At 45.2% G+C, this 22,879-nt stretch overlaps 1 protein-coding gene across 10 annotated transcripts in view; it reads left to right on the forward strand.

Annotated features, from left to right (window-relative positions):
- Positions 1-22,107, forward strand: part of NEK4 (NIMA related kinase 4) — a 41,346-nt gene extending 19,239 nt beyond the window's left edge. For 4 of the 10 annotated variants that reach the window (XM_073352419.2, XM_073352426.2, XM_073352424.2 and 1 more), the window contains 4 exons: positions 9,660-9,748; positions 10,472-10,677; positions 13,332-13,465; positions 19,693-22,100. In XM_073352419.2, coding sequence (XP_073208520.1) covers positions 9,660-9,748; positions 10,472-10,677; positions 13,332-13,465; positions 19,693-19,785 — 522 coding nt within the window. In that variant the 3' untranslated portion in view covers positions 19,786-22,100. Of the gene's footprint in view, positions 1-412; positions 1,011-9,659; positions 9,749-10,471; positions 10,678-13,331; positions 13,466-19,692 lie in introns of those variants that run through there. The other 6 variants (XM_073352429.2, XM_073352427.2, XM_073352422.2 and 3 more) reach the window with 6 other exon arrangements.
- Positions 22,108-22,879: the final 772 nt, after the last annotated feature.

A 22,879-nucleotide genomic window follows, 5' to 3' on the forward strand; every position in this document is an offset into this window, starting at 1 on the left:
GGCCAATAGCACATAGTCTAGAATCCATTGCATAAGAGAGCATGGCAGCATGTGGTCCCGGTGTTTGCTGGCATTCAAGCAACATCTGTTCTTTATCTCTCTGTGTTATCCTCAGGAGAGTGATATCATTCATGGTCACCTGGTTGAAATAGGGGAATTTTATTAAGGGGACATTCAGAGGTGGCCGTTCCTGCTGGGCTGTTTGCCTGTGTCTGAAAATAAATCATCCCTGCTGTTAGCCACGCGATGGGGGGAGGGGTGAAGCGATCATCCCAGAGAATTAGGGGTGTGTGTGCGTGGGGGGGTTTAGTTGGGTTTGTGCTGCATGTTAACCTGAAAACATCAGCTCCTCCTTTTAAATGGCCAGTGTGTCTTTTTCAATTTTACTCTCCCTTTTTTTCCCCTCCTGCAGCTGCAAATATTTCAACAGCATCTCCGTCCCAGAGGCTAGCACAGATAAGAAGGCGAAAAAAACGCACTTGTGATGAAATGTTCTCTGAGCTCATGCAGTCCTCCTGCACTGAAAGAGCCCAGCAGAATGCATGGAGGCAGACAGTGTCCAGGAAAGCACAAAATGAACATGAGGACGGGAGGAACGGGCGAGAGGATAGATGGCTGGAACAACAGAAGAGGTGGCGGCAGCATGATGGGAGGAGGCATGATGCAATGCTGAGGCTACTGGAGGATCAAACTGATATGCTCCAGCATATGGTTGAGGTGCAGGAAAGGCACAGACCGCCACTGCAGCCCCTGTGTAATCAACTGCCATCCTCCCCAAGTTCCATAGCCTCCTCACCCAGATGCCCAAGAACATGGGGTGGGGGGTGCTCTGGGCACCCAACCACTCCACCACAGAGGACTGCCCAAGCAAGAGAAGGCTGGCATTCAATAAGTTTTGAAGTGCAGTGTGGCCTTGTCCTTCCCTTCTCCCCTATCCCTCCCGGGCTACCTTGACAGTTATCCCCCTATTTGTGTGACGAATTAATAAAGAATGCATGAATTTGAAACAACAGTGACTTTATTGCCTCTTCAAGCGGTGATCAAAGGGGGGAGGGGAGGGCGGTTGGCTTACAGTGAAGTAGAGTGAACCAAGGGGGCGGGTTTTCATCAGGGAGAAACAAACAGAACTGTCACACCGTAGCCTGGTCACCCATGAAACTGGCTTTCAAAGCTTCTCTGATGTGCAGCGCGCCCTGCTGTGTTTTTCTAGCCACCCTGGTGTCTGGCTGTGTGTAATCAGTGGCCAGGCGATTTGCCTCAACTTCCCACCTCGCCATAAACATCTCTCCCTTACTCTCACAGCTATTGTGGAGCACACAGCAAGCAATAATAACAATGGGAATATTGGTTTCGCTGAGGTCTAACCGAGTCAGTAAACTGCGCCAGCAAGCTTTCAAACATCCAAATGCACATTCTACCACCATTCTGCACTTGCTCAGCCTGTAGTTGAACAGCTCCTGATTACTATCCAGGTTGCCTGTATATAGCTTCATGAGCCATGGCCTTAAGGGGTAGGCTGGGTCCCCAAGGATAACTATAGGCATTTCAACATCCCCAACGGTTATTTTCTGGTCTGGGAAGTAAGTCCCTTGCTGCAGCTGTTCATACAGACCAGAGTTCCTGAAGATGTGAGCGTCATGTACCTTTCTCGGCCATCCCACATTGATGTTGGTGAAACGTCCCTTGTGATCCACCAGTGCTTGCAGCACCATTGAAAAGTACCCCTTTCGGTTTATGTACTGGCTGCCTTGGTGCTCCAGTCCCAAGAAAGAGAGGGATATGCATTCCGTCTATTGACCCACCAGAGTTAGGGAATCCCATTGTAGCAAAGCCATCCACTATAACCTGCACATTTCCCAGAGTCAATACCCTCGATAGCAGCAGCTCAATGATTGCGTTGGCTACTTGGATCACAGCAGCCCCCACGGTAGATTTGCCCACTGTAAATTGATGCCTGACTGACCGGTAGCTGTCTGGTGTTGCAAGCTTCCAGAGGGCTATCGCCACTTGCTTGTGAACTGTGAGGGCTGTTCTCATCTTGGTATTCGTGCACTTCAGGGCGGGGAAAGCAAGTCACAAAGTTCCATGAAAGTGCTCTTACGCGTGCAAAAGTTACGCAGTCACTGGGAATCATAGAATCATATAGAATATCAGGCTTGGAAGGGACCTTAGGAGGTCATCTAGACCAACCCCTTGCTCAAAGCAGGACCAATCCCCAACTAAATCATCCCAGCCAGGGCTTTGTCAAGCCTGACCTTAAAAACTTCTAAGGAGGGAGATTCCACTACCTCCCTAGGTAACGCATTCCAGTGCTTCACCACCCTCCTAGTGAAAACGTTTTTCCTAATATCCAACCTAAACCTCTCCCACTGCAACTTGAGACCATTACTCCTCGTTCTGTCATCTGGTACCACTGAGAACAGTCTAGATCCATCCTCTTTGGAACCCCCTTTCAGGTAGTTGAAAGCAGCTATCAAATCCCCCCTCATTCTTCTCGTCTGCAGACTAAACAATCCCAGTTCCCTCAGCTTCTCCTCATAAGTCATGTGTTTCAGTCCCCTAATCATTTTTGTTGCCCTCTGCTGGACGTTTTCCAATTTTTCCACATCCTTCTTGTAGTGTGTTGCCCAAAACTGGACACAGTACTCCAGATGAGGCCTCACCAATGTCGAATAGAGGGGAACGATCACATCCCTCAATCTGCTGGCAATGCCCCTACTTATACATCCCAAAATGCCATTGGCCTTCTTGGCAACAAGGGCACACCGTTGACTCATATCCAGCTTCTCGTCCACTGTAACCCCTAGGTCTTTTTCTGCAGAACTGCTGCCTAGCCATTTGGTCCCTAGTCTGTAGCGGTGCATGGGATTCTTCCTTCCTAAATGCAGGACTCTGCACTTGTCCTTGTTGAACCTCATCAGATTTCTTTTGGCCCAATCCTCTAATTTGTCTAGGGCCCTCTGTATCTTATCCCTACCCTCCAGCGTATCTACCTCTCCTCCCAGTGTAGTGTTATCTGCAAACTTGCTGAGGTGCAATCCACACTATCCTCCAGATCATTAGTGAAGATATTGAACAAAACTGGCCCCAGGACCGATCCTTGGGGCACTCCACTTGATACCGGCTGCCAACTAGACATGGAGCCATTGATCACTATCCGTTGAGTCCGACAATCTAGCCTGCTTTCTATCCACCTTTATAGTCCATTCATCCAGTCCATACTTCTTTAACTTGCTGGCAAGAATACTGTCGGAGACCGTGTCAAAAGCTTTGCTAAAGTCAAGGAACAACACGTCCGCTGCTTTCTCCTCATCCACAGAGCCAGTTATCTCGTTATAGAAGGCAATTAGATTAGTCAGGCATGACTTGCCCTTGGTGAATCCATGCTGACTGTTGCTGATCACTTTCCTCTCCTGTAAGTGCTTCAGAATTGATTCCTTGAGGACCTGCTCCATGATTTTTCCAGGGACTGAGGTGAGGGTCATCCCAACCCGCAACACTATGCAGTCCCACCAGTCTGTGCTTGTTTCCTGAGCCCAGAGTTGGCATTCCATGGTATGACCCTGCCCCATTGCCACTAGGATGGCCAAACTGCTGGGGCCCGTGCTTTGAGAGAAGTCTGTGTCCCTGACCTCATCACTCTGGTCCCTGCGCTGCCGTCGCCTCCGTGCCTGCTTTTGCAGGTTCTGGTTCTGCATATACTGCATGATAATGCGCGAGGTGTTTACAATGCTCATAACTGGCTCCATGCTTGGCATGGTATGGTGTCTGCAGGAGAGCAGAGTTGCAGGGGAACCAGTGGTTGGATGACCATTTTGCAGACCTACTGCACCATCTGCTGCCAGGACACAACAGCTGAGTGGGCTGCACGTTCGCCGTGGTATGGCGAGACAAGAGCAGCCGAGCAGAGTTGCAGTGGAAGTGGCGGATGACAATGGTCATATAGAGGACCTGCGAGACCACCAGGAGAGCAGAGTGGCAGAGGAAGCAATGGATGATGACGGTCATATAGAGGACCTGCGAGGTGGATTCATAGCACCAGGAGAGCAGAGTGGCAGCGGAAGCCGTTGTTTGATGACAACAGTTTGCAGACCTACTGCACCGTCTGCTGAAAGCAGTATGGCGCCCACATGGAAAAAAGGCATGAAACGATTGTTTGCGGTTGCTTTCACGGAGGGAGGGGTGACTGACAAACGTACCCAAAACCACCCGTGACAATGTTTTTGCCCCATCAGGTATTGGGAGCTCAACCCAGAATTTCAATGGGCAGCGGAGACTGCGAGAACTGTGGGATAGCTATCCACAGTGCAACGCTCCGAAAGTCGACGCTAGCCTTGGTACTGTGGACGCACTCCGCCGACTTAATGCGCTTAGTGGGGACACACACAATCGACTATATAAAACTGCTTTCTAAAAAATCAACTTCTATAAATTCGACCTAATTTCGTAGTGTAGACATACCCTACTTAAGTGCCAGAGTTTCATAGTGTGGCTTCTGTTTGTTCATGTCACTCTCCTCACCCCAACCATTTGCAGGGACAGTCTTTTTGCATGCTATTGTGTGTGCAAATAACATCTACATGCAAAAACCCCATCTGTGCACACAAATCAAGGACATTTTAGTACATATAAATTATATTTATTATATGCTAGTGATGTGCAGTTTTTTGCATGCTGTCCTCGGGATTGAACACACAAAATTTGAGAGGGCCAAATGGAGAGTGGTTTGAAGCATCATGGAAAATTTTTGGGGACATTGAAGAGTAAATAGAAAAATAGATTTTAAAGTATTTATAAATTTACAATTTATTTTTACAAAGACTAATACGTTGTAGTCTAAGAACAATGTTTCTTTAAAATACTGTAGTCATTAGTAAGTCATTAACTGAGAATTGACCAACATAATGAGCGTAATGTAGAAAAATCTCATTCCCTGGGCAATTTAGTGATGGAGAAGTAAGGGAGTGTGACAGATTTATGTTATCAATCTGCCTGGGGCTTCAGGTGATCAGACTGAGGCTGCAGGATTTTTAGGGTGGTGATGAAGGAGCATAACAAGTGACTTAAGTTTAAAGCTTTATTAACCAAATAACAGCGGTGAGTGTTGGGTGCACCCCATGTCACTCAGAGGGAGGAAGAAAGCATTAGTGTCCAAGCCCTAATCCACTTTTATACTTACACATGCACAACCCAAGGCTGGCCAAACCTGGGTGTAATGTAAGAAGAGGGGGAAGGGTAGACGAGAGTTCTGCCCTGTGCACAGGTCGGTTAGGGTCTGTTGTAAATCTCCGACTTGCTTCAGCTCTCGGGAGGGTTTTAAGCCCTGGGTTCTTCTGGGGGCATTTCGTCCAGGGACCCCCATCCCCCGTGCTCTTTGTATCAGTCCAAACCGGCCTCCCGCGGCTTCCTTAGCTTCCCCAAAACACACTGGTTTCAGGGTCGCGAGACTGTTGTGTTCCCATTCACTGGCCTTCACAATCTTATTAGTTTTGCAACCCCTTCAGTTCTGTCTGGCTCAGTTCTGTCTGGCTCACTTCTCTTTTCTCATGGCTGGCTGGGGCTGGGATACAGGCTTCTGGCTGTTTGGCAGCAGAGAGCTTGTTTGTGTGCGCTGGCCTTGGGTGGCAGTTTTGTTCCTTATCTTCAGGCCTGGCTGGATCATCGAGTTATCCTGTTTCTTTCTCCCTTTCTCCCTCTTCGGCCTTTGTAACCTGCAAAGGAATTTTTTATTCCACAGTCACACCTTCAACCCTTCCCAAGATACTTTCCAATGCACATAAAGGCAGTTAGCAATATACAATGCTGGTGCTTACCCAGAGGACCGGGTGGGGCAATTTTTATTGTGACTGGAGGTGTCATTTGATTAGTAAAAATCTACAAAGTCAATTTCAGTGGTGTCACCCTTTGCACTATGGCAGAGGTACTCTCTACTCCCTCTGCCGGCTTCCTGGTCCAGGTTCTCTGGTGGGTGGAAATGTTGATAGTATAGTGTCATTGGAAGTGGGTTGAGTTGGATATCATTCAAAAGCCCTTTCTCCCACAAACACAGTGGTAACAAGCATGACAAACCTAGAACAATTAAGTAGATATATATTTGAGAAAATATTTAAAAATCAACTTTTTTTAAATTATACTTTAACACAGGGATGCATTGCTTAATTAAAAAGACATTGACCTTTGTTGATCCTAGGGAAGTTAGCCTTGACATGTAGGACTGAAAACATCTATTCATTGAAGTCGTCGTCATTGGTGTCCTCTCTGTCTAGGGCACCAATGACTCACTGTCACGCTGACTGTCTTCTGTGCCACATTGGCACATCTCTGTACAAGGCAGGCTGCTGGCCAAACATTTGCAGGGTGGTGAGCATCTGGTTTTTGCACACAAGCATTTGATTAGCTGAATGATTCAGGATCACATGGTATTTCACAGAACTGCTGTGATCAGTCCATCTTCCAAGATTCATCCATGCCCAACAGGGGAATGTAGGTTTGGGTGTGCCTGAACATCTTGGAACTACTCCATTGCTTGATAATTTGCCCTCTTGGTAGGAGGCATAAATGCACACCATGTCAATGGCATTTTTTCTCTGTCTGTTTCTTGGAAAACAGCCACCAATGTAGCTCTGAAAGTGTCATAATGTTTGGTCTTCAAATGGTAAACTTGGCATGTGAATGTCTCCAGTGCATATATGACCTCATCAGTGACTGTATCAGCCGTTCCAAGGACCTTCAGAGTGAGGAGAGAGTCTTCGGAGGCTGAACCAAATCTGGTAGTGTCATATCCTGAAAGGACATGGAAATCTTGCTGTGCCATGGCTTTTCATGTTCCAAGTGATAGGAACACATCTCAGAGGGATATAAAACAATTCTGTTCCCCAGCAGAATCTTGAGGAAGTTTTGGGTAGTGTCTCTCAAAGAGCACTGGGACATCTGTTCTAATGCCAAAATGCACATTTCAGTAGCACCTCTCCCCATGGCATTGATGGTATGCAAGATAATTTTAGTGTTAGCTTCCTTATGGTAACTAAGAAGAAACTCCACTGAACAGTGTGAGGCAGCAGCTTCATTATACCATATGATGCTGAAAGTCTTTCAGCAGTTCTTCGCAGGAGTGTTCTTTCTGCAGGGTACGTGGTTAACCTATACTTCATGTGAGTATGAGACAGTAGCTTCTTCGTTATGACATTGGCAATGTTCATGGAGTCAATGATTTTTGTATCGCAGGGGTTCTCAAACTTCTTGCACCGTGACCCCCTTCTGACAACAAAAATTATGACAGCACCCCAGCAGGGGGGGATTGAAGCCTGAGCCTGCCCAAGTCCCGCCACCCAGGGGGGTGGGCGGGCAAAGCCAAGGCCCCACCTTCCCCGGCCGGCGTGGCCAAAGCCCAAGGGCTTCAGCCCCAAGCAGGAGGCCTGTAACCTGAGCCCTGCTGCACAGGGCTGAAGCCCTTGGGCTTGGGCTTTGGCCCTAGCAAGTCTAAGCCAGCTCTGGTGACCCCATTAAAATGGAGTCGCGACCCACTTTGGGGTCCCTACCCACAGTTTGAGAACCACTGTGGTATTGGATGGGTGCAGTGCCATGGAGCCACTTCTTTCTGGTAATGTTTTTAATTGATTCCTCTGAGTATATGTCAAACACAAGGTGGACTTCATCATAGGTCTAATATTTACTCTTTGGCCTCATAATGAAGTGTTCAGCCAAATCTCAGCAAGTGTTAAGTTTCTGTTTTTTCAAGAGTTTGTACCTCAGCCATTCCATCTATGATTGTTATCCTGAAAGGGGTCTGCTGACATAAGGTGCTGGTCGTCATATTGTCCGTAGGTCCTGTTTTAGGAAGACTATGCAAGATGCGCATTACTTTGCTTTTCACCTGACATACATGCATTGTTCCGTCACATTCAAACATCGATTGTACTTTTAGAGTACTTTCCCAAACACTCATGTAAATCAACAATATGCTGAGATCTGGACATAACCAGGAGATGAGCGAACAATGACCCTGTGGTTAGCTCTGGAATAGTCTCTGCCGTCTTCACTCTGCCTCTCTTCTTTGCATTTGAGCACAGCTTTAGTCTGTTCTTCTTGATTGGAGCCCATAGATTAATGGAGCCTTGGATAATTCTTTGGCTATTTTTGAAGGCTTCATAAAAGTCATGACCCAAAGTATCCATTGGACTGACATCTTTAGCTATCTCATCACTGAAGACTGATTTTAGTCATGATATTAATGAGCTCTGGTCTGTCATATGCAAATGGATTGCCATAAGCTCATCCTGTAGCTTTAAAATTGTCCCTTCTTGGCATATAACAGCACCTAATGAGTTTAGATGGAGCTTGGTTGTTTCTGGGGAAGTCCATCCCAGCCATGCTTAAATGTTCTGGAGTTGTCAGGAAAATCCAGGAAAAAGCATTTGGATGCTGTCTTATGACCACCATCTACCTTTCTCCCCCGCTCTCTCCCCCTCAGGACTTTCTGTGTTCTGTTTTCATGTCCTCGGCCTTCATCTGAACTAAGTGCACAGAAGGGAACTGGCAACACCACCAAGCGTTTAACTGCATCCTCCATGGTGGTATTCTCCAAAGATTCAGCTGCTAGTTGGTACCCTTTGCCTCCCCATTGATGCCTAAAAATGATCAAGACCAAAGTAGAAACAAGGATTTTGTAATAATTACTTTGGGATTGTAATTAATGATACTTAACTATATGCATACCATTCATGGATGGATTCCAGTAATTTCTAGCTGAACGCTGACATCTTAAACAATGCCTCATTACAACTATTCTGGCATAATAAACAAAGCTGATGATCAATACGAGTAAACCCCCTTTTTTTTGCCAATGATAGCAAATCAACTTGAAGCACTCCTTCCATTTATAGTAATCTAACATTTTAAAAAATTAATAGGGGGTATCATGCTCTGAGCATTAATTGGTAACACAGTAGCCAGTCAAGGGCCACAGTTTAACTTTGTGAGGGCTGCATGTTTGATATGCCTGTCGTAAAGTATAATTTTTAAAATGTTGATTTTAAATATTTTCTCTAATATGTATCTGCATAATTGTTCTAGGTTTGTCGTGTTTGGTACCATTGTATTAGTGGGAGAAAGGGATTTTGAATAATACCCAGCTCGACCAATTTCCGACAACAGTGTACAATCAAAATTTCTACCAACTGGAGGACCTGTGGCTGGGAGACAGTGGGGTGGGAGGGGGTGAATCCCCCCCACCATGCCACAGGGGGTGACACCACTGAAATTATGATTCTGTAGATTTTTAAAAATCAAATGACACCTGCTTTACCTTTCTATCATGAACTTGCCAGTGGAATTACACATGGTCCCAGACTAAACATAGCACAAATTGTCCGACTCTGTAGCACACTTGGCAAAGCATTCAGTGTAGGTTGAAACAGAACAGGTGAGGTTTAATGCTAGTTAAATGAGTATATGATGGTGTATGTGCTTTAACTAGCTTGTTTTGACTCTTGGACTTAATGCTTAAAAGTCCCTTGTATTTACTTATAAAGTTAAATTGTAAAAATGTTCTTGTTGAAGCTTATTTTGTCACATACTTCAAAGAATCAGTGCTTATAGTACAAACTACTGATTCAATAACATGCCTAATTCTACAAAAAAAATTTTTTTATCTATAACAGGAAAAAAAAAAAATCCGTTGTCTGTCTGATGATGAGCTAAGCTCTTCCACAAGCTCCACAGATAAGTCAGATGGAGATTCCAAGGAAGGGTAAGTGTTTTCTTACTTGCATACAGACATTCAGTAGTCACTGACACTGCAAATAAGTACCTTATTGTACTTTAACTTGGTGTGAAAAACTGTATGTAGAAATGTGTTTCTAAGGATGATGCATAGTGGGGTTATGAAGAGCTACACAGTAAAAGAATCAGATACTTTTTGTTCGTTGCTCTTTTGTGACATACACTTCTTTATCTACTGTGTTTAACTTCTTTGTGTGTGGCTGCTGTGCCTCCAAGTGCTGTCATGAATGCTTTCCAGGAAATTGATTTTTCCAGCATCAAGGAGAGGAACTAATGTGTCAGGAAGCATTGAGAACTATTACTTGGAAAGTTGTTAACATGGTTTTCCTGACATTGTGGGCTCAGTTGAAGTATTTATCTAGGATCTTGTCTACATTTGGCGTCTTTCTTAAAATCTTCCTCCATTGTACTTCCAGTGGTGGTAATGCTAATGTAGATTGGATGTTGGTGGCTGGCTGGATTCTTAAACTTTGTTGTTAAGACTTGCTCAGTGCAAAGGTTAGATGAAATGATGCTAAAAGCTCCTATGCCTTATTGCATTACTACCACAACCAATGGATCTGCATAGCAACAAGAATTTAACACAGACTACATAACAAGGCCTACTTAGATCACAAGATTATGGAAAGTCCACATTGACTGCAAAATGGAGATTGGCATTGAATTAGATTTTTTCCCCCCCCTTTTCTAGAAAAAGCAATACAAATGAAATGAATGATTTGGTACAGCTAATGACTCAGACACTGAAAATGGATTCTGAAGAGAACTGTGAACACCCTTCAATCCTAACCCCTGCATCAGAGTTCAAGCTTCATAGGAAATACAGAGACACACTCATCCTACATGGAAAAGTATCTAATGAACCAGAGAAATTCAAATTTGAAGAATTTCCTTCAGGTCTGTAGCTCTGTTAATGCTGTAAAATAGTGGTTATAAACTGTGGTCTATGGACCACCAGTGGTTTGAAGAGCACTTGCTGGCGGTGCACAGGAAGCTGGCTGGTCAGATGCGGCTGTTCTCCTTCCTTCTGTTACACATGAAAGCAGCTAAAAGTTAATTACATTTTTAATATCCCTTTTCCATTTAAGTAATTGCTGTAGTTGCTACAGGGATGTTATTTGCTTGACAGTTGGAGGGGAGGTGCTCCATGTAATTGTGAATAAAAGAGAAGGTGGTTCATGAGGTAATCTATCAATATGTGACCCACACTATGAAGGTTTTAAATAACCATTTAAGATCTAAAATTGTAGATTTCCATGTCTTAAAATACAACTTTAAAACTTCCAAATAATTTAGTTGCTGTAAAGCTTTGCAGATCACCTTTAAGGCTTAATCTTTAAATGGGACTCAACTCAGCATCTTAAAAATCTGGGGCTTTGTGCAGATGCAGGAGTCGCTTGCAGAAATCCCATCACAGAATTGGGGCCTGTCATAACCATACAGCTAAGGGTAGCCTAGAATTCCGCCTTACCTGTAGGGGGTTAAGAAATAATCTGGTTGGCACCTGACCAAAAGGACCAATGGGGAAAGAAGATACTTTCAAATCTGGGAGGCAGGGGCTTTGTTGGTGTGTTCTCTGGGGAAGCAGAGAAGCATCAGGTTTTAAGATTTTCTCCTAAAATCATCCTAAAACGAGTCTCAATATTGCAAAAAGAGTAAGTAAATAAGGCAAGGTGCGTTAGATTATCTTTCGTTTTGCGCTTGTGAATTTTCCCTGTGCTAAGAGAGAGGTTTATCCCTGTTTTTTGTAACTTTAAAGTTTTGCCGAGAGGGGAATCTTTTGTGTTTTGAGTCTGATTACCCTGTAAAGTTACCTTCCATCCTGATTTTACAGAGGTGCTTCTTTTACTTTTTTTTTCTTTATTATAAAAGTTCTGTTTTTTAAGAATCTAGTTTAGCTATTTGGTTGGTATATTATTCTCAAGTCTTCCTAGGAAGGGAGTGTAGGGCTTGGGGGGAGGGGAGGGGGTATTTTGGGGGAATAGGAATTCCAAGTGGTCCTTTTCCTGAATCTTTGTTTAACTCACTTGGTGGTGGCAGCAGTACCCATCCAAGGACAAGGAAGGATTTGTGCCTTGGCGAAGTTTTTAACCTAAGCTGGTAGAAATAAGCTTAGGGGTCTTTCATGCGGGTCCCCACATCTGTACCCTAGAGTTCAGAGTGGGGAGGGAACCTTACTGGGCCTTATTTTGCAGCTGCAAGTGGTTCTCTAATTTTGCAATGATAAATGCAAGTAAATCATCGTTTGAAATTCGGCCTTCACAAGAGTGGTCACATTCTGAAATGCTACTCTAAAAATGGCATCTTAAGGTTTGTTTTTGACTTTCAGAGTACCTGTGCACTGGAATAAAACACCTGTGATATGGCTGTGGTTGGCCCAGGTCAGCTGACCCAGGGTAGTTTTGCAGGGCTAAAAATCTGCTCAGGTATTTTACAGCTGCTGTTACTGGTACTGGAAATCTATAACCAATTTGAAGGTGCTGGTACAGTGGCTTAAATTTTCATAGAACCATAGAATATCAGGGTTGGAAGGGACCTCAGGAGGTCATCTAGTCCAATCCCCTGCTCAAAGCAGGACCAATCCCCAATTTTTGCCCCAGATCCTAAATGGCCCCCTGAAGGATTGAACTCGCAACCCTGGCCAATGCTCAAACCACTGAGCTATCCCTCCCCCCCAATTTAATTTTTCTTAAATTGCAATCTCTTCTGGTTTATCAAGTCCTTTTCTTTCACATGTTAATGCAGAAAGGGGATTTAGGGTGCTAATAGGTTATGTCTTTCAACCTTGAATCATTGGCTTAAATCCAGCCTATGTCAGTTGTGGGAGCCATATTACTTTGGACACTGAAATCATCCAAAATTTAAAGTTTTGACACTTTCTGTTTTGTTCCTAGTGTAGACCTTCCATTATCATAAAACTACATTCATAAGTGGGATCCCTTGTTTGCAGTTTAAGCAGAGAAATGAAGGCGTGAAAGGTCAATGAGGAAGACTGTACTGCTGCCCGTGCTATTCTGTCCTATATATAAATACAATACTTACGAACTTTTACATTCATTTTTTTTTTCAAATGTAAAATGATTGAAGTGTTTTTTTACCTCTATATCAGGGTTCTCTACATTGTATGGCTGTGAAACTTGTTGTAAAATCCACCTTTTGCCACACAATTGTTTTTCAGAACATCAACTTAATTTTTAAAAAATATTTCTACCATTATGATTACAAAGAACCTTCCAGACATGATTAGAGTATACACTCATACAGTGATGTCTGTCTAAGTCTGACACCCTGAGCCCTCTAAGACCTGATTTTGCAAACTGAATCTGTATGAACCTTGCACCTGCATAGAGACCCAGTAGTCACCTTCAGATGACTGACCTATTTAATTGTATTTCTGCTGACCAGAGACATCCAGTTGAGGTGCCTATTCCACAATCCTAAACCACCTTCCAGGCTTTTGCTGGTACCAACCACTCTAAGTACTTCTAGTACATATAAGGTGACTGTTAATATTGTCAGTGCAAAAATAGTTAATTTTATTATTTTTTTAGATGTTTTATCTGGTCCTGAAAAGATCAGAAGAATGGTTGAAATTCTGAGGTCTGATGTGGTGCAAGGGCTGGGAGTGAAACTTCTAGAGAAAGTGTATGACATCATGGAGGAAGATGATGAACTGAAGAGAGAGGTGAGTGTCTTTCCTACATATTGTAATCAATTGTATTTGCTTCTTTTTTCTTCCACACAAAGGTTAAATGAGCATTGTTTTTATTTTTATATCTTGAGAAACTGATCTGATGTAATGATATAGGCTCTGATCCTGCAAAGACTTAAGCACATGCTTAATTGTTTGCAGAATCAGTATCATACTCATGTATATTGACTACACAAATTACCATGTTATACAATGTAATTGATTCAGAATGTAAGAAGGCGAGCAGCCTTGAATTCTTTGATCCTACTTGGAAGTTGATAGCAATGCCATATACCCTTATCTTCCAGTTGGAAAAGGTACAAGAGATTTGACTACTTTGACATTAATCTATTAGCATATCTTCATTATGCATTCAACTTTGAATGGCCAAATTCTGTCTTCTGCCTTCACTGGAAGTTATGCATGTGTATTTGAACATGTATCCAAAGGCAGAAACTGATCCTTCTTCTTTGAGTGCTTGTTCATGTCAATTCCAATCAGGTATGTGCACGCCACGTGCACATCAGCTGGAGGATTTTTCCCTTAGCAGCTTCCGTAGGGTTGGCCTGGGTGCCCCCTGGAGTTGCGCCTCATGGCACCCAATTTAGGGCCCTACTGACTCGCCACCTCCTTAGTTCCTTCTCGCTGCTAGTGACAACTAGCTGGAACAAACTGTTGCTCTTGCTTTACAAGCATGTTTGGGCAGTGTCCTTTTTTCATGTTTATAGCTTCTAGTGTTAGCAATCAGTCAGTTAAGAGCTACTAGAATTATGAACTATTAAGTTTTCTTTTGGGGGTTCCCCCCAACAATGCTTCCCCGGTTCTGGGGTATGACTCGGTCCCCAGGGGTTCAAGCTCTATGAAGACTGTGGAAAGTTTATGCCTAAGAGCGACCTGCACTCTTCCTGTCTGCAGTGCCTTGGGGAGAGTCACCAGAAGGAGAAGTGCAGAATTTGCAAAGGGTTCTGCCCTAGGACCTTGAAGGACCGAGATCAAAGACTCAAGATCCTTCTAATGGAGGCAGCACTCAGACCGCAGTCTGACCCAGGATCAGCAGAACCCACACCCAGCACCTCCTCATCCGTGCTCAGTGCTCCGGCACCGACGGTGCACAAGTCAGTCCTGAGGAAGGACCCCAAGGAGTCATGGCTCTGCCCACGGACAGTCTTCTGTCAAGCAGCGGTCTCAGTCCCCAGTGCCTCACAAAAAGAAAACGCTGGGGAGGGGTCGCTCTCCCCCATCCAAGCCCAAGGAGCCTGCGGCAGGGAGATCCAATTTGGGCAATGTCACCTCGCCTCCTCCGACTCCTAGGGTCTCATCAGCTCCTCCCCTCCTCCCCCGGGGTACAGGAGGCTGAGTGGCTCTTCTGGACACCCTGGGCGAATAGTCAGAGCCAGGGACAAATCCAAGGGTCAAGGTCCAGGTCCGCATCGATGTCTTTGGCGTCCCTCCACAAGCATCGTTGGCAGAGGCACCACCAACACCTCTACCTTTGGCTGCAGCATCGGCACAGACTCTTCCAACATTGGCATCACCAGCATCGGCAATCTCGGCACCGCCAGCATCGGTGCCGATTATCTTAGTTCCAACGGCCCCGGCACCACAGGCTATGGACCTGGCAGCACAGCAGTACCAGGTGCCGCGTGACTCCCTGGGTGCTGAGGGGAGTGAGCAGGGCCCATTGCCAGGACTTTCCTCCTCATCCTCCCCAGACGAAACCATGGTGGGGACATAGATGGCCCCGGCCTTGGAGGACAACAGGGTCCTGCAACATCTTCTGCAACAGGTGGCCCAGAACCTAGGCATCCAGGCAGAGGAGGTGGTAGAAGACGCTGACCTGATGGTTGACATCCTCGCCTCCTCCGGACCCTCTCATATTGCCTTGTCATTAATAAAGACTATTACTGAGACCACAAAGACCTTGTGGCAGACCCCCGCATCTCTGTCCCCTACGGCCAAGAGAAATGAGAGGCGGTACTTTGTCCCTTCAAAGGGATATGAGCACCTATATACCCACGCACTTGCCTATTCCCTGGTGGTTGATGCAGTGAACCAGCGTGAGCGCCAGGGCTACCAAGGCCCCTCCCCTAAAAATAGGGACGCTAAAAAACTAGACCTTTTTGGGAGGAAGGTCCACTCTACTGTCCCGCATATCAAACAGCAGGTCATCGTTAGCAGATACTTGCAGAACACCTGCGGCGCAATAGCCAAGTTTTTGCTGAGCTGCTGCTCCAGGACTCTCGTGCAGAGTTCTCGGCACTGGTGGTGGAAGGAAAACTGATTTCCCAAGCTTCTCTACAGGCCGCATTGGACGCGGCAGATGCAGCCTCCTGCTCAGTGGCCACAGGGGTTGCAATGAGGAGGAGTCCCTGGTTGCAGGTCTCTGGTCTCCCCTATGAGGTCCAACAAACCTTCCAGGACCTCCCCTTTGAGGGTTCAACCCTATTTTCCGATAAAACGGATGAAAGACTCCAGTCTAAAGGACTCAAGGACCACCTTCAGCTCTTTGGGCCTCCATACTCACACCACTCAGCGCAGGCACTTCCAGTCCAGTTCTACCAATCACAGAATCAGCAGGATGCTCCTCGGAGGAGGAATAGGAACGGCAGGAGAAGACAGCACCCATCCTCCAGCTAGGGCTCTGGCCAGCCCAGCCCAACCCACCTCCCAGCACCAGACCAGCCTTTTGAGGGTGTGGTCAAGGACAGTGCACCAGTACAAGAACTGGATCTACCCTGACTTACCTTTTCATCCCAACTATCCCCTTTTTACCGTGCATGGTAACGTATCACTTCGGACTGCTGGGTACTCTGCACGGTAGAGAGAGGATACTCCATCTAATTCTGTGCCCTTCCAACCCCCTTTCCTGTCCTCCTTCAGGGACTCCTCTCATGAGCAAATCCTTATTCAGGAGATGCACTTGCTCCTCTCTCTAGGGGCAGTGGAAGAGGTTCCTCAGGAGCAAAGGGGCAAGGGTTTCTACTCCCGGTATTTCCTAATACCGAAAGCCCATCCTAGACCTGAGAGAACTCAACAAGTTCCAGAAGAAGCTCAAGTTCCGCATGGTCTCTTTGGCCCCCATTATCCCCTAATTGGATCCAGGAGACTGGTATACCGTCCTCTACTTGAAGGACGCATACTTTCACATAGCAATAATTCCATCCCACGAAAAATACCTCAGGTTTGTGGTGAACAACAACCACTATCATTTCACAGTCCTTCCTTTTGGCCTGTCAGTTGCTCCTTGAGCATTCGCCAAGTGCATGGCAGTTGTGGCGGCATTCCTGTGCAAGAAGAAGGTACAGGTGTTCCTGCACCTCGATGACTGGCTGATCAAGGGCCACTCCAGGTCTTAAGTGGAGGCACAGGTCAGCTTCATAAGAATGACATTTGATGAACTGGGTCTCCTCCTAAACGAAGGGAAATCAACGCTGTCCCCTGTTCAGAGGATAGTTTATAGGGGCAGTGCTGGACTCGACACAAGCCATGGCATACCTCCCAGAAGCCAGGTTTTGGTCCCTGGACGACGACATATGGGGTCTCAGGTAGTTCCCCATCACTAAAGCAAGGAATTGCCTGACGCTTCTGGGACACATGCTGGCTTGTACCTACGTAGTACAGCATGCCAGACTCAGACTTCGACCACTTCAGTAGTGGCTGGCGTCAGCGTATCGGCCAGTCCGGACAGGATTATAACCCTGTCTTGCCCGGTACTCGACTCCCTCCTGTGGTGGCTCGACCCACAGGTAGTAGGTGCAGGGGTCCCCTTCACCATCCCTCAGCCATCACTCTCGGTGTGACAGATGTGTCAGACTTGGGCTGGGGGGCACATATGGGAGATCTCAGAACACAAGGCCTTTGGTCTCAGGCAGATCTCGCTCTCCACATCAATGTCAGAGAGCAGTGTGCCTGCCATGGCAGACTTTCAGACCCCACTTAGCAGGGAGATGTGTATCAGTCCTGACAGACAACACCACGGCAGTGTTTTATATCAACAAACAGGGGGGTGCACGCACCTCTCCCCTGTGCCAGGAGAAGCCCTCCTGCTGTGGGACTTCTGTGTAGAGCACTCAATACACCTGCAAGCATCATACCTCCCTGGAATACAGAATGAGCTGGTAGACCATCTCAGCAGGTTGTTTCACAGCCACGAGTGGTCCCTTTGCCTGGACATGAAATCAATTTTCCGTTGGTGGGGCTTTCCCCAAATAGACCTTGTTCCTTGCGCAACGCAACAGGAAGTGTCAGCGATTCTGCTCCTTCCCGAGTCACAGTCCGGGCTCCATCACGGACGCGTTCCCACCTTTACCTCTCTTTCACAAGGTGCTCCTTAAGATTCGCAGGGACTGAGCTTTGGTGATATTGATAGCTCCAGCCTGGACCTGCCAGCACTGGTACTCATCGCTCCTGGAAATGTCCATGGAAACCGTGGTCACCCTGCCACTCTTCCCAGACCTAATAATACCTCCAACATCCAAACCTTGAGTCGCACCACCTCACAGAGTGGAAGCTCCATGGCTGAACGCAGTGGCGCTCTCCTGCTCTGATCAAGTCAGACAAGTTCTTCTTGGCAGCAGAAAATCTTCCATAGGAGCTGCCTACCTTGCCAAGTGGATAAGATTTTTCAATCTGGTCAGAGCAGCACCTTCCGTCCCCAACGCTCGCCTCGGTGCCGCTTATATTGGACTATCTTCAGCAGGGGCTGTCCATGTGGTCAATAAGGGTTCACTTGGCCGCCATCTTCACCTTCCACCCAGGTGCAGAGGGCTGTTCAGTCTTTGCAAATCCGATGGTCAGCTGTTTCCTTAAATGTCTTGATAGGCTATACCCGCAGGTCCGGCAGCCTGTCCCGGCTTGGGACCTCAATCTGGTCCTTTCCAGGCTTACAGGATCACCATTTGAGCCCTGGGCGATATGCTCCCTGCTCTCTCTCTCATACAAGGTGGCATTTCTGGTAGCGATAACCTCAGCTAGGAGGGTGTCTGAGCTCAGGGCCCTAACATCAGAACCCCCTTACACTGTATTCCCTAAGGACAAGGTTCAACTCGGGCCTCACCGAGCTTTCCCAATTTTACATCAGCCAGGACATTTTCCTCCCTGTATTCTACCCTAAGCCACACTCCAGTCCCAGGGAGCTAAGGCTTCACTCATTGGCTGTCCGCAGAGCGCTAGCCTTCTACATCGAGAGAATGAAACCATTCCGAAGGTCCATCTAGTTATTCGTGGCGGTGGCGGACAGAATGAAAGGTCTTTGTCTCCTCTCAACATATCTCATCATGGATCATGTCATGCTTTTGGGAGTGCTACAACTTGGCAAATGTGCCCGCTCCTTCAGTCACCACGTACTCCATCAGGGCTTAGGCCTCCTCAGTGGCATTCCTGGCGCAGGTTCCCACCCAGGAAATCTGCAGAGCAACAATGTGGTCCTCCATACACACTTTCCCCACACACGATGCGATTACCCAGCAGGCCAGAGAAGATGCGGCCTTCGGACGAGCAGTGCTCCAATCAGTGGAAGACACTGACCCCACCTTCTGAACTTAGGCTTGTGAGTCACCTGATTGGAATGGACATGAACAAGCACTCAAAGAAGAAAAAATGATTACTCACCTTCTCATAACTGTTCTTCGAGATGTGGTGTTCATGTCTATTCCAATACCCACCCTCCTATCCCTCTGTCAGAGTAGCCAGCAAGAAGGAACTAAGGGCGTGGCAGGATGGCAGAGCCCTATATTGGGTGCCATGAAGGCATGATTCCAGGGGTGCCCAGGCCGACTCTATGGACACTAAGGGAAAAATTTTCCAGCCGGCGGACATGCGGCGCACACACACCCCTGAGTGGAATGGACATGAACAACATATCTTGAAGAACAACAGTTACGAGAAGGTGAGTAACCATTTTTTCATCTTCCTACTTAATGTAGACCTTGGCTACAAATTATTATACAGACAAGTTTAATCAAAAATTCCAGTTGTTTTAAATTTCACACCTTTTAATTCTGGAATTCTTTTCAAACTATGGCACTTTGGAATATGCTCTTTATCTGAGCCAACACTATGATTGTGTTTAAATGTTAGCAGCTCCCCCTTTTGATTGGTCAAACTTTTCATGTGACATTTTTATTTAAAGGTGCTTTGGTATCTTCAATGTAAGTCTATCAAGTAGCAGCATTCATGTCTCTGATTAAAAAACAGCTGACTATTTCTTTTATGCTTAATAGTTGCACTTACGGGAGCACATGAGAGAGAAGTACACAAATTACAGTGTAAAGGCTCGCCATCTGAAGTTTCTTGAAGAAAATGTTAAGTTTTGACCAGGTGACTTAACTGGACCTTTCTTCCCTTAGAGCTGTTGCAGAAAGGCAGCAAGGACCTAGTTTTAGAGGTTGTCTGATAGATTGAATTATCTCCATATTCTGTATAGACTAATTTTGTGGTACTTGTATTTACCCATGGATTTTTCATATCCGGGTAAAGAGGTAAACTGGTCTTGATAGAGTGGAATGCTTATGTGCCTGTGCACAGCAGCGCATCTTTGATACAGCATTAGTACTAGTAATGTTTTTATATTAAAATGTGAAAGACTATTACCATATATACCCGTTCATAAGCCAAATTTTTTTTAGTAAAAAAGGAAAGCATCAGAGGAGGAGGTCGGCTTATGAATGGGTATAGAGAGGGAGAGGTGGGGGACAGCCCCTCCCCCACAACAGAGGGAGCAAGGAGAGGCAGCACAGCCAGAAGGGAAGAGGCGGGGCCAGAATCTCTCTGCTTCAGGCCCTCCCCCCAGCCTCCCAAGCAGCTGCAGCTCCAGGGCTGGCAGGCTGTGGCCGCGCTGCCCGGTCTGGCCTCCCGGAGCAGGCTGCGGCTGGGCCAGAGACAACATCCCCTGGCGCTCCCTAGATAAGGTGGGAAGGGATGGGATGGGGTGTAGGGGTCCTGGGCTAGGGTGGGGGGTGGTCACAGGGGTTACTCCCCTGACCCCCAGCTTCCCCCCCCCCCAAAAAAAATTTCCCCACCAGTTGCTGTCCCGGCCTGTCAGGGTAAGCAGCTGGCATGCCAGGACACTTTATTTATTTAGGATAAACAAACCGTCTCGGCCTGCCAGCGGCTTATCCTGATAGTGTGGGAGCCAAAGTTTGTTGGCCCCTGAATTATAGGCTCGACTTATGAATGGGTCATAAAAATTTTCCATTTTTACTTAGCCATCTTGGGGTGGGGAAAGAGGTCGGCTTATAAACAAACCGGCTTATGATCAAGTATATACGGTACTTTCTCTACAGGAGAAAAATTTGATATTAATTTGGATTTTTACTTTACACTACTTGCCTTTTGGTCTCTCACTGAATGAGTGTTTTATGGATATGAAATTGTTTCTAGAAAGGACGTACTACATTTTGTATGTAAAATAATACAAGATTTAGTTCTAATTTTTTTCAGTAGGTTTCAGTCATACTGCGTCTTACTATACTACCAAGTGACTGGGAACATTTGCTAAGGCTATAATTTGGGATTATTAGAATTATAATGTACTGAAGTTAAGACCTAAAGCTCCGTTTGGCATGGAGAGCTGATTGTGATTTCTATAGCTGCAAAAACTCACTGCAGTTTCTACAAATGGCTTAAAATTTAAACTGTTTAAAATACACTAAAAAGATGGACAAACTCCTTACTCTTAGCCCTTGGGCATCTTTAGAGATCATGTTCAAGGTTTAGATTAGAATTTTGTTTTCTCCAACCAAAACAAATGCACATACTAATTCCTTTTCGGAATGGAATAATGATTAAAGAAAGACTAGGTACATTCAGATACATTAAATAGACCAATTTACCATTTCATTTGTCAACTTGTCTTATAGTAAGTTTATTTTGTATACTTTATGTTCTAATGTTGACAGAACGTGTTCTGAAGGTTTGTAAATCTTTGATTTTTTTAAAGGGATAATTAAGCCAAGGATATCTGAATTTTGTAAAATAAAACCATATTCAGTAAGTCTGCAAAACATCCAGTTTCCTTAATATTCTTAGTAGATATTTTATCCTACAGAATAGCTCATGTAGAGAAATGCTGCAGAATAAAAGTGCACTAGACTAGGTGATTTCACAAAATGGTAGGAGGTTCAACTCAGTTGTTCTCCACATCCACTGCAGCTGCTGCATCTCCCTCAGTCCCGCTGTTCTGGGCATGTCTGGTTTATAGTTGACCTTCAAGCTACGAGGAGCAAAATCACTTTTAATAATCAAAGACTAGAGTGTTGGTACAGAAGATGGTTTGAACATCTAGAGTGCACACTAAAGATTGCAAGAGAAGAGGCAGCACTCTGACTAGATTCCAATTTGGATATTTACATTTTGCTAAGTAGCCCCACCAGTTTCTGTTGTGTTGGTATTCATTTCCTCTCCTAAGCCATTCTGTAGTGTAGCAATTCCACTCTGCACCATTACACAGTTGCTGCATGTAGAACAAAGTAATCTCTTAAAGTGATAGTTTTTTAGGCTAAGGAATTTAATCACTTATAAAGCAAAGTTGCTGTGTTTCAGTAACAGAAAAAAAAATCTTAGAAGGACTTGTCTCAGTGTTATGCTTCATTTCTATGTGACTCCAACTAAAATTGCTTGAATTCATGAATAAAACTCATGTCTTCATGATTTGAAACTTTCTCCTTACCACCAATCAACAGTTAATTATCTATATCTGCCCTATTCACAACTCTGTTAGCTTTGCTGCAACTGAAATTCTCTTAGGTAAAGTCTTCCTAAAGGCCTAGTTCACATTACCTCATTCTTGCCACAATACAGATACTAGATGTAGGCATATTTTACTTATGTACACACATACATTCACATCACATTAAAAAGGACTGATTCTCCATAAAAAGGGAGACAGCAATTCACTCACAAGGACCAGAAAGACTTAATTCCCCTCACCTTCTCCAGTTCTACACAGGAATCAAAACTTGTCCCTGAATTCTATGTAATACATATACTTAAATTTTCATCCTTAATATACTTTGAAAATTTTGAGCAGCCATGAACTTGCAAATGCAATACGCATATCTAAGTCAGCTGGTTATTTTACACTAAACACCTTTGTTAAATGCACCACAGCTACTTCAGCTGAAATATTTTTTACTGATACCAGTATTTTAACTCAAGCTATTTCCTCAGTTTTCTTAAATATACTGATTAGTTTACAGGCAACATTACTTACAAGTGAAATACTAAACTGCAGAGCTTACAAGAAGCTAGAACATGTCTAAATGCACCCTGAAATGCATTTATAATTTAAACCCATTTACTTTTTACTTCCCATTTTGCTTTCTAGCCAGAGGTAATCTGCATGTTTTTCCTCAACCCCAAATTGTGTTCCTTGAGTTGGAGTGTGGTATACTGACAGTAGCAAATAAT

Source organism: Lepidochelys kempii, chromosome 7, assembly GCF_965140285.1.
Source record: "Lepidochelys kempii isolate rLepKem1 chromosome 7, rLepKem1.hap1, whole genome shotgun sequence".
In the NCBI taxonomy this organism is placed as follows: domain Eukaryota; kingdom Metazoa; phylum Chordata; order Testudines; family Cheloniidae; genus Lepidochelys; species Lepidochelys kempii.